The sequence below is a fragment of the Rhinopithecus bieti genome, unplaced genomic scaffold, assembly GCF_001698545.2.
Source record: "Rhinopithecus bieti isolate Rb0 unplaced genomic scaffold, ASM169854v2 scaffold_947, whole genome shotgun sequence".
In the NCBI taxonomy this organism is placed as follows: Eukaryota; Metazoa; Chordata; class Mammalia; order Primates; family Cercopithecidae; genus Rhinopithecus; species Rhinopithecus bieti.
The window spans coordinates 4,750,849-4,763,207 of NW_016803664.1; the positions used below are offsets into that span (position 1 = coordinate 4,750,849).

A 12,359-nucleotide genomic window follows, 5' to 3' on the forward strand; every position below is an offset into this window, starting at 1 on the left:
GCCAGGATGGTCTCGATCTCCTGACCTCGTGATCCACCCGTCTCGGCCTCCCAAAGTGCTGGGATTACAGGCTTGAGCCACCGCGCCCGGCCACGAAGATTTTTTTAAAAGACAATAGCAAGAGCTGGTGTGGATGTGAAGTAACCAGAATCCCCAAACACTGCTAGTGGGAGTTCATAAATTCATACAACCACTTTGAAAAACTGGTAGCAGTACCCACTAAAGCCAGACAGATGAAGACCTCCATGAACCAGCAATTCTAATCCTATACACGTAAGATAAATGAGCTCATCAAAAGACATTCACAAGAGTATTCACCACAGCCCTTTTCTTAATTCCCCAGATCTGGAAATAATCCTAAAGTCCATTCAACAGTACAATGGACAAATATGGCACACATTCATACAGTGAAAATGAATGATCTGCTGCTACACACAACATGGATGGATGCCACAAATATAATGACTAAAATATAACTAACTAAAAGAAGCCAGACATAAAAGAACGCAGACTTGTCTGACTCCATTCACAAAGAATACAAAACCAGGCAAAAGAAGGCTACAGTGCTAGAAGTCAGGACTGTGATTACCCTTGAATGGAGGGGAGGGAGGGACTGGAAGAGGACCTATGTTCTACTACATGATCTAGGTGCTGGTTACAGAGAAGTGTTTACTTTGTGAAAATTCACTGAAGTTCATATTTCATATGTGATCACTTTTCTAAAATGACGTTTCAAATTTTTCTTTTTTTTGAGACGGAGTCTCGCTCTGTTGCCCAGGCTGGAGTGCAGTGGTGTGATTTCAGCTCCCTGCAACCTCTACCTCCCAGGTTCAAGCGATTCTCCTGCCTCAGGCTCCCAAGTAGCTGGGACTACAGGCGCATGCCACCACGCCCGGCTAATTTTTTTTTTTTTGTATTTTTAGTAGAGGTGGGGTTTCACCGTGTTAGCCAGGATGGTCTCAATCTCCTGACCTCATGGTCCGCCCACCTCGGCCTCCCAAAGTGTTGGGATTAGATGCATGACCCACCGTGCCTGGCCCTCAAATTTTTCTTTAAAAAAATCCCAGGAAAGTGAATCTCCTCCAAGAATGGGAATGGCCAGGCTAGCACTTTAGATTTCTTATGGCATGTCTAAGAAACAAGTCAGGCAGGCTGGGTGCCGTCGTTCACACCCGTAATCCCAGTACTTTGGGAGGCCAAGGTGGGTGGATCACTTGAGGTCAGGAGTTCGAGACCAGCCTGGCCAACATGGTGAAACCCCGTCTCCCCTAAAAAAAAAAAAAATACAGGTGCATGCCTGTAGTCCCAGCTCCTTGGGTGGCTGAGGCAGAATCACATGAGTGCAGGAGGGGGAGGTTGCAGTAAGCCAAGATCGTACCACTGCACTCCAGCCTGGTGACAGAGGGAGACTCCGTCTCAAAAAAAAAAAAAAAAAGGAAACAAGTGAGGCATTGAAATCTTAAGTTTGCTCCCTTCCCTGAGCATCCTGGAGCATAAGTCTAGTACAGTTTGCTCAACTGGAAAGACAATATTAAAATCAGTTCAAGCCAGGCACAGAGGCTCACGCCTGTAATCCCAGCACTTTGGGAGGCTGAGGCAGGTGGATCACTTGAGGCCAGGAGCTCAAGACTAGCCTGGCCAACATGGTGAAACTCCATCTCTACTAAAAATACAAAAATTAGCTGGGCACGGTGGCACTCGCCTGTAGTCCCAGCTATTCGGGAGGCTAAGGCAAGAGAATCACTTCAACCCGGGAGGCAGAGGTTGCAATGAGCCAAGATTGCGCCACTGCACTGCAGCCTGGGGGATAGAATGAAACTCCGCCTCAATTAAAAAAAAAAAAAAGGGCAGTTCAAGAAATACATCTCTACCTCATTTGCTTTGGGAAAAAAACTTAACCAGCAATAGATTTGGCAAACTTTCTCCTCTTTCGTGAAACAGCTCTTCTCTAAGCAGATCAGCGGGGTCAGCAGGGTGGACTTGCTGGCACTTTGTCCTCTCTCTCCCCTTCAGCATCTGTTGCTTCTTAATGACCTGGTGAATAGTCCTGGTATCTGAGAGTTCTGAAATCTGGGTTTTTTTTTTTTTACCCAAGTGGTGTGTGATGGGGGCTTTCCAGTGTTGAATCTGCAACACATAATTCACTTGAACTCTGGAAAATAAATGAAAGGGCCAGATATCCAGGTATGCTGGGGCAGTTAATATAGAGCTAACCCCCATTCCACAATGCTCCACTCACTCTCCAGCCACTCCACTCACTTCATTTCAAAACAGCCGCAGCTCAGGCGCCAAAGAGATCTTATGTGTTCTAAACATAATCACTTGTCTGTATTCCTGGGGAAGGGAGTGATGAAGGCTCCTACCATTCCAACTGAAGCTCTGCAGAGTATCTCTTAGGAGTTTGCATTCTCGGTTATACTTCCAAGCCTCCTGCATTACTTCATTCAGCTTCTCATCTTCATTCTCTCCTATTGGTAAGGATGAAGAGGAATTTGCATTTTTCCTGCAGCATCATGGGGTTTTAGTGTGAGAGATGGAAGAACATGATGTCCAACTGGTTGAAAAATGATGACTGAATGTGCAAAACTTCACCAGACACGGGCTTTACTGCTAGTCCCTACATTATGTAGACCGCATCTGGTATTTGGACTCTTTTTTACTCTGACATCTTCATACAAATCCACTGATGGCCCCAGAGTCTCAGCACCGGGGGATGGGAAATAGGCTGTGGCAGACTCTATTGCTGAACAAGACACCTGGTCAACCAAAGACCAAAAGTGGGAGAGTGGCCTACTTTCTCTCTCCTAAACTCATTTCTTACTTTAGAAAGCTATCTGAGGTACACTATACGAGTTCTCTTAAAACCCAAGGAATCTAGAGAGATATCCATTTTCTGGCCTAGTACGTGCAGCATCTATCTGATGAGAACAGCCCCTCACCCGCCAATGAGAGGAGAGAGAACATAACGAAAGAAAGCTCTCACTCCAAAGGACCCACGTGTAAGTCTCACTCCAAAGACCCACTCATATCATGCTGCCCATGATATGAGTAACAGCAGGAGCCGCTTCTGAACTAGGGAGGTGTTCTCATATTTATGAGCTAATGGCAGCCTTGCACTCAAAAGGCTCTGGAAATGGTGAACAGCCTGCAATGAGATTCAGACCCTACCCACATTTTCCATTCTCTATCCCCCAATCTGTGCCCTTGTTGTCAAACTAAGAAATCACAAAATTGCATGCTTGCACCTGACACTGCCAATTAAGTCTAAACTAGAAATTTCACAGAAAACCAAAGGAGGGGTAGAACTTAACTGCATTTCTAACTCCCACCGTCCAATCTTTTTAGTGGGCACAGACTACCTTATATAATATACTTTTCTTATAATACAAGATGAAACAGACAACCCAAAATTAAGCCATTCCTTTTGCCATGTACATGCATACACCCACCCACCCCTGCACACACACACACACACACTCACACACACACAAAGGATTAGTAAATGGTGTGACCTTTACCAGCCTGGGGGAGAATACACTGAGCAATCACATCTCGGAGTTTTTCCAAGGCAACATTGGAATCCTCGGCTCCATTCTCATGGTCGTGGATATACACACTGTCCTTTGGCTTGGTGCTTTAAGAGTTTGAGGGAGGGGTAATGACAACGTGAGACCCCAAAAACCAACTCTGGACAGATATTAACTCTAAATATAAGGCAACAGATATATCAGAAAAATAACAACAGAAAATAACAATAGTGTCCAACTCCTGATACTATTTAAAGAGCTTATCCTCTCCACCCTCTTCAGAGGCCAAATAAAGATCCCTAGCTGAGCAAGTTAAATTTCTTAAATTTGAGAACCCAGTCCTCAGCCATTCCAGCCATGAAGAAGAATCGAAGAAATAAGCTCAGTTACCCAAGTAACTTCCTCTTCCGCAGAATGGGGTTGTTCACTGAGTGCAGGGGTTTGAGGCTGACTTTCAGATCCTGAATTCTCATGTTGGCCAACTGTTCTGCGTGAGCCTGCTGGATTCCTGCAACCACTGCCTGAATGCAAACACTGCCGTCAGTTTTTCATATTCATTGCTGGGCACCTAAAAAGCCAGTCTAAGAAAGTGGAAAGGAAAAGCTCAAAGTACTAAGAAGGCAATTTCACTCTTATGTTGAAGGAATATAAATATTTTGATAAGGCAGAGGACCCTTCCCCATGGATCAGCAGGAACTAGGGAACACCAGGCCAACCAAAGGTCATACAACAGCTAGCCCATCTTCCCTGGTGGGGCGACAGAAAAGCAAGTAAGAAATACCAGCAGGATCCCCACTCATAGCCACTACTGAGGGGAAGTGTAAAGAGAGGCACATATGGACATCAGCGGAAGGGCTGGCAGGCTACTGCCCAAGAAGCCTCACAGACGGTATTGATTCACCTCAGCCCTGACAGCTCAGAGCCCTGACCATCTCACATGGAGGGCATGGCCAAGCCTAAGGCCACATGATGGAGGCCACAACCAGTCAAGTAATTTACAGTGAGAAACAGCTGTCATGGAGTCTGGAACTCTTGAAGTTTGTGCTTTTATGAACAGTATATGATCTCACTACAGGCAGACCAAATCATCAGAAGGCTTCACAGGAATATGATCCCATTTTTGTATTTTTTTTTCAATTTTTTTTTCCATTTTTATATTTTAAAAGGACAAAATGTGTGTATCTGTGTGCGTATCCCAGAAAACGATCAGGAAGTATACATCAAGCCATAGATTACCTCACCTCTGAGGGGTGTGACTGTGGCAGGGGAATGAAAGGGAACTTTTACTTTTTAACACTGCTGTACCATCTGAGTTTTCACAATAAAAGTTTTTTTTTGAGACAGAGTCTTGCTCTGTCTCCCAGGCTGGAGTGTAGTGGTGCAATCTTGACTCACTGCAACCTCTGCCCCTGCTGAGTTCAAGCAATTCTCCTGCCTCCGAGTAGCTGGGATTACAGGTGTCTGCCACCACGCCTGGCTAATTTTTGTATATTTAGTAGAGACAGGGTTTCACTATGTTGGCCAGGCTGGTTTCGAATTCCTGACCTCAAATGATCCGCCCACCTCAGCCTCCCAAAGTGCTGGGATTATAGGTGTTAGCCACTGCACCCAGTCAAAATTTGACTATTTTAAAAAGTAGTTCCATGGTGAGCATGAAATTAGATCAGGAAAAGTTGGAACTCATTTAAGGGCTCTGTATACTTCTATCTAGCCCTGGCTATGCCTTTCTGCACCTTTGCATCCACCTCATCAGTAACGACCTGACAGGAGGAAACAGCTCAAAGCCATGAGCTTAGGCTCCTAGACAGGGCTTGGGTGGACAGTGTTCTACATTTCCAAAGTTGATCACTCACATCCTGACCACTTTTTTTTGAAACAGTCTCACTCTGTCACCCCAGCTAGAGTGCAGTGGTGGATCTCAGCTCAATGCAACCCCCACCTCCTGTCAATGTTATCACCAGATATGCCATTCCTGTCCCCTTATATCTATCTAGTCTTATCACAAAAAACTGGAGAAATTTTTCTTCAAAATATTGAGCCTATTCACCTCTACTTCTCTGCTCCCATAGCCACCCCTGACTTCTAGATTACTGCAGAAGTATTAGGTTGGCAAGTCCGTGAGTTGCCAAGTCTGACTATCTCTAAATACCTTCCTAGTGGCAAATCTCTTCTCAAAAAGCTACCATGGCCTCTCAGTTACATCCCACTAAGACTTAAACCCCTCTGTCCACTTGCAAAGCCTGGCCCTGACACACCCGTCTCATTAACTTCCCATTAGTGAGGCCAAGTTATTTTTCCTGACGATGCCCATGTGTGGTGAACAGCATAAGCAACAAAACAGATGCAAATACATCATCGTTACATTAACTGTCTACTGAGTTCTCATGTTTGGGCATGTGCTGTCCTTGAAGAATTTGAGTAGATAGGTAATACATGTGAGGGGTTCTGCCTTCTCTCTGGGCAAATTACATCCCTTCAAAGATGTGCTCTTTTTCTGAATTCCCACAGAATTCACAGAAAAGTTAACATGCAAAGCTCTGATGTTTGAAATGTTCCCTCTTTGTTTCATGTTTTTTTTTTTTTTTCTTTCTGAGACGGAGTCTCACTCTGTTGCCTAGGCTGGAGTGCGGTGGTGCCATCTCCACTCACTGCAAGCTCCACCTCCCAGGTTCAAGCCATTCTCCTGCCTCAGCCTCCGGTATAGCTGGGACTTCAGGCGCCCGCCACCGCACCCGGCTAATTTTTGTATTTTTTTAGTAGAGAGGGGGTTTCACCATTTTAGCCAGGATGGTCTCGATCTCCTGACCTCGTGATCCGCCCATCTCGGCCTCCCAGAGTGCTGGGATTACAGGCGTGAGCCACCGCACCCGGCCTGTTTCATGTTTATTGGCCTTGCCTTCTCAGCCAGTCTTGTTTAAACCCCTTGGGGAAAGGGAGGTATCTTAAACTGCTCTGTGCTCCCAGCCCTGTAGCAGAAATATGGAGGCTATTCCTTTGAGTGCTCCCTTAGTGTATATTCACCAGGCCTTGATTTGGTCTTTTACCAAAAGAAGTTCCTTATTTTGGATCCTGACTCTGAGGAAACCAGAGATGTTTCTCTGGGAAGGATCGTGTACTCTGCACTGTTTTGCCTTTAACCCCTCACTGAGCCAAGCCCCAGCATTCCTTCCCAACAGTCTTTTCAGTCAACAAAGTAAACATCATTCAAAACCTTGTCCATCATCAGCTGAGCAGAAGGCAGCACATTATCCAGGGCCTCGGTGGAATTGAGCCAGGGGTGGTCCAGCACTCCCTCAATGGTGAGTCTCTCCTCTGGTTTGACCTTCAGGAGCCTGTGGAGAAAACGCCAACAGGGCTGCCATGCACAGTTGCTACTAAAAGGCCATAGGAAGTTCCTGGACCTGGCTCTAAACAACTCTGGTTGCTTCTGACTTCTGTAAGTCTGGGCTTTCCACCTGCAGAGCACAGGTGGGATTCTAGTCTCCAACCACTGGTAGGGGTACTATGGCTTGAGGCAATCTTTTCTATACTGGAAAAAGTGAGATTACAATGGTAGAAAAAGGCTTAATCCAGTGATACTTTAGAGTTCTAGGGTTTAATAAGGTAAACCTACATATGGTTTACAGTTCCTAAGACCTTGAATCTCCATACTGAGGTTTCTAGGACAATGGGCTTTAACTTCCAAAAGGAACTCAGAGTGCTCTTTTTGGCTGATAGTGGTGCAGAATTAGTTGAAGGGTCATGAAGCTCTGGAGAAGCAGGTTGCTACCCAAGATAAAACTCTTAGATGTCACCATATGGCAGGACATGAGCCCATTATTCCACAGACATTCAAAAGCTAAAATCCCAGAGTCTCTGAGACATGGATGGCATTTCCTTCTAAGCCCAGGGCGTTGCTTCTGTGCTGTCTGCCTTCAGATCATGTTTCTTTCCCTCTTGTTCATTCCCACTGATGTGGTTCCTAGCTCATCTCAGCCCGTTCCCTCCTTCCAACTCCATCTCTCATTACAAATGTCAGGACAACATGCCTGACTGCTCCTTCAGCTTGTCTGCCACCTTCCTCTGTATCATTCTGAACGGATGGCTTCAGATTCTAAAGTAAGGATTATTTGGAAGATCCCAAAACCAAAAAGATAATCAGTGTTGCTCTAGAGACAGGAAATGTATTTTATAGAAAGCTGGCAAAGAACTACTTCCAGGACATTGAGATTTTGGTCAAATAGTTGGGATTACAGCAAGGAAATAGCATGTGAAGACAGATGGTGATTTAATCATTGCACCCACGTTCCTAAAAACTTGTACTTGTCTATTTTAGAAAACAGTCCCTCTTTACAGCACACAGAACCTGCCCCCAACCCCCACCCTCCAATCAACAGGACAAGCTCACTTTGAAAGGGAGTAATTTCCATGGAGAAATGGCTGCACTGTCAGGAGACAGTTCCCAGGTATTGCCCCTAAATACGTACCTTCATCCCATTACAGAGGAAGAAACTGAGATCAACAAGGGAAACACTGCTCAGTGAAGACCCAGCAGTGGGAAGACAGGAGCAGTGCCTAAGTCCACCAGCACCCAGCCTCCCACACAGGTGGGCAGAAAAAACAAACATTCAAATTTAGGTCTGACTTCTTACCTAGTCCTCCAGCTACCAAAAGACTCTGAATATCAACTCTCCCTCTTCCACTCCCTAGCCCTAATTCTTACTAAATCTTCTCATCTTAAGATATGTCAGAGCGGCTGGGTGTGGTAGCTCACGCCTGTAATCCCAGCACTTGGGAAGGTGGGCAGATCACTTGAGATCAGTAGTTTGAGACCAGCCTGGCCAACATGGTCAAATCCCATCTCTACTTAAAATACAAAAATGAGCTGGGCATGGTAGTGGGTGCCTGTAATCCCAGCTACTGCCGAGGCTGAGGCAGAAGAATCACTTGAACCTAGGAGGCAGAGGTTGCAATGAGTCAAGATTGCACCACTGCACTCCAGCCTGGACAATGTAGCGAGACTCCATCTCAAAAAAAATAAAAAATAAAAAATAAAAGATATGTCAGAGCAACCAACTGGCAGTGTCAAGGTGGAGCGTGGGGTCCAGCCCTGACAAATCCACATGCCCACAGCATCCAAGGATGCTGTTTGTCATCTCAGCACCTAGTTCACCTCCTGGCATTGTATCTGTCCCAAATGACATGCTGGCTCACATGTAAGGACAGTACGCCAGGTTTATAATTTAGGGTCCTGAATTAATGTGCAGAGACTGGCTATGGAGGGACCTGGGTTCACACCCTGGGGACAAAGTCTAGGGATGCAACAGGAGGGAGGAAAGCTTCGTTCGCACCCAGGTGTGGACACTGAGAACAGTCACCTCAGGTTCCAGAGAGATTTCTGTGATATTAAAAAGGGGAGGAGCCTGCCTAGGAAACCAATGACTTTTCTCTACCCACATTCCCTTGAGCTCCACCACCTGGAGGCCTCCTTGGCCTCCCTGCCCAGCAGCCCATGAACTCACTTCCTCACAACATCTTTGGCCATCTCTGAGATCTGACTCCACTCTTCCTCTGGGAACTCAAAACTGCCTGTCATGATCTTTCTTCGCATATCCTTTGGGATAGTCCGGCTGTGGTGTTTGGAGTAAAAAGGAGGGTATCCGCACAGCATCACATAGATAATCACCCCTAGGGACCACAAATCACAGCTCTGAAACCAAAAAAAGAAAATGGTCACTCACAGCAGAAGCAGAGCCCCCAAAGAAACACCCCGTGACAGACAGACTCAGGAATAGCCCCTGCAACATATAGGCTGCTATAAACTAGAGTCACTTAACAGAGACTAGGAAAGCTGAAGGAAATCTTAGGAGAACTAGTCTTTATCTCCGTATTTTCCTTCTTTTTTTTTTTTTTTTTTTTTTTTTTTTTTTTCTCTGTTGCCTGGGCTGGAGTGCAGTGGCGTAATCTCAGCTCACTACAATCTTCGCCTCTCAGGTTCAAGTGCTTCTCCTGCCTCAGCCTCCTGAGCAGCTGGGATTACAGGCGTGCCACCATGCCACCCGGCTAATTTTTGTATTTTTTTTTTTTTGAGACGGAGTCTCACTCTGTCACCCAGGCTGGAGTGCAGTGGCACAATCTCGGCTCACTGCAAGCTCCGCCTCCTGGGTTCAAGCCATTCTCCTGCCTCAGCCTCCCGAGTAGCTGGGACTACAGGAGCCCGCCACCACACCCGGCTGATTTTTTGTATTTTTAGTAGAGATGGGGTTTCACTGTGTTAGCCAGGATGGTCTCGATCTCCTGACCTTGTGATCCGCCTGCCTCGGCCTCCCAAAGTGCTGGGATTACAGGCGTGAGCCACTGCACCTGGCCTGTATTTTTTTTTAGTAGAGACAGGCTTTCACCATGTTGGTCAGGTTGGTCTCAAACTCCTGACCTTGTGATCCTCCTGCCTTGGACAGGCTTTCACCATGTTGGTCAGGTTGGTCTCAAACTCCTGACCTTGTGATCCTCCTGCCTTGGCCTCCCAAAGTGCTGGATTACAGGCGTGAGCCACCACACTCGACCTCTCTCCATATTTTCTTTCTTTTTTTTTTTTTTTTTTGAGACGGAGTCTCACTCTGTCGCCCGGGCTGGAGTGCAGTGGCCGGATCTCAGCTCACTGCAAGCTCCGCCTCCCGGGTTCACGCCATTCTCCTGCCTAAGCCTCCCGAGTAGCTGGGACTACAGGCGCCCGCCACCTTGCCTGGCTAGTTTTTTGTATTTTTTAGTAGAGACGGAGTTTCACCGGGTTAGCCAGGATGGTCTCGATCTCCTGACCTCGTGATCCGCCCGTCTCGGCCTCCCAAAGTGCTGGGATTACAGGCTTGAGCCACCGCGCCCGGCCTCTCCATATTTTCAATAAGCTACCAATACTACATACATGCATCCCATCATACAAAGCCAGTCTGGGATAAAATGTACAGGTACTTTCACTCTCACTCTTTAGGCCCAAGCACCTATCTGATCCCTGTGTACAGGCACAGGATGCTTTGCCCCAGCCAGAAAAGAAATAGATATAAACCAGCTGGTTGTGAAACCTCTATGTAGAAACAAAGCAACTAAGACACAGGTAGGCTCACCTACAATACAGCACAGGCCACTTCGTAAAGGCCCAAAGCAGTACACAGATCATGGAGAGGACTGGAGGGAAGAACAGAAGGTCTAAATGCATTCCTTTGACCATGAAGGACTCACTAGGTCCATTTGCAAGCTCTTACACCATTCTGGGGGAAGATACCGTGAAAAAAAGAAAACTGGCCGGGCGCGGTGGCTCAAGCCTGTAATCCCAGCACTTTGGGAGGTAGAGACGGGCGGATCACGAGGTCAGGAGATCGAGACCATCCTGGCTAACACGGTGAAACCCCGTCTCTACTAAAATACAAAACTAGCCGGGCGAGGTGGCGGGCGCCTGTAGTCCCAGCTACTCGGGAGGCTGAGGCAGGAGAATGGCATAAACCCGGGAGGCGGAGCTTGCAGTGAGCTGAGATCCGGCCACTGCACTCCAGTCGGGGCGACAGAGCCAGACTCCGCCTCAAAAAAAAAAAAAGAAAAAAGAAAAAAAAGAAAAAAAGAAAACTGCTACCAACTACCATGTCTGTAGGAAGTAAGGTGACTCCATGGCCTATAATCACTGCATAAAGAAAGGACTCCTATTTTAGTTAAATGCAGCTCCATTTGCTTTGAAAACTGGGTTTGCAGAGGCTTCAATTCAAGCCTTTCCTGAATGGCGAGATAAAAGAGGTATCTGCCTAAGATGGCAGCCCAGTGAGCCTGCCACTGCGGCCCCACACTCCCCTCACACCACAGCTATGTGGTGCTCTGCGCAAAGGCTGAATAATGGGGTGTCTCAGGTACTCTCGCTCCTGTTTTTTTTTTTGAGATGGAGTCTCACTCTGTTGCCAGGCTGGAGTGCAGTGGCGCGATCTCGGCTCACTGTAGCCACTGCCTCCTGAGTTCAAGCGATTCTCATGCCTCAGTCTCCCAAGTAGCTGGGATTACAGGTGCCCGCCACCACGCCCGGCTAATTTTTTGTATATTTAGTAGAGACGGGGTTTCACCATGTTGGCTAGGATGGTCTTGATCTCCTGATCTTGTGATCCGCCTGCTTCGGCCTCCCAAAGTGCTGGGATTATAGGCGTGAGCCGCTGCGCCCGGCCTGCCCATGTTTTCACATTATACTAGTAGATATTTGTGGATGACACAGCCCATGCTGTAGAACAGAATAAAATTACAGGGGTGGAAAGGGACCTTCAATCCCTTACTTTCCAGAAAGGAAACTAATACTAGAGAGATCATGTCCTCTCTCAGGTCCTCTGTCAAGAGTGAAACCAAGTGACCTCACCAATGTCACAGATTAAGAGTAGTGGAGCCACAGCAAGTGTCCCAGCCTACTGCCTTTTACCATTCTCAGCCCCTTCTGTCATCTATATCTAGCCTCAAGTCCCCAAGTAGCATCTTTTTTCTGATCTACTTACTCAGTGACTCCGGGGTCTATTTCAAGAGGCCCTAAACCTCTTGTGCTTTAGAATAGACAGGATCGGCCAGGCGCAGTGGCTCGTGCCTGTAATCCCAGCTCTTTGGGAGGCCGAGTCGAGTGGATCACCTGAGGTCAGGAATTCAGGACCAACCTGGCCAACATGGTGAAACCTCATATCTACTAAAATACAAAACATTAGCCAGGCGTGGTGGCAGGCGCCTGTAATCCCAGCTACTTGGGAGGCTGAGGCAAGAGAATTGCTTGAAGCGGGGAGGCAGAGGTTGCAGTTAGCCGAGATTGTGCCACTGTACTCCAGCCGGGGCAACAGGGTGAGACTC

The 12,359-nt window shown here is 47.0% G+C and overlaps 1 protein-coding gene across 4 annotated transcripts in view; it reads right to left on the reverse strand.

The window, feature by feature from the left end:
* The window catches only part of MAPKAPK5 (MAPK activated protein kinase 5), a 54,703-nt gene that overhangs the window by 1,058 nt on the left and 41,286 nt on the right, over positions 1–12,359 (reverse strand). For 3 of the 4 annotated variants that reach the window (XM_017847301.1, XM_017847309.1, XM_017847308.1), the window contains 5 exons: positions 9,029–9,216; positions 6,739–6,859; positions 3,918–4,048; positions 3,513–3,634; positions 2,364–2,468 (listed from right to left, as the gene is read on the reverse strand). In XM_017847301.1, the coding sequence (XP_017702790.1) occupies positions 2,364–2,468; positions 3,513–3,634; positions 3,918–4,048; positions 6,739–6,859; positions 9,029–9,216 (667 nt within the window). The remainder of the gene's footprint in view (positions 1–2,363; positions 2,469–3,512; positions 3,635–3,917; positions 4,049–6,738; positions 6,860–9,028; positions 9,217–12,359) is intronic. The other variant, XM_017847305.1, reaches the window with a different exon arrangement.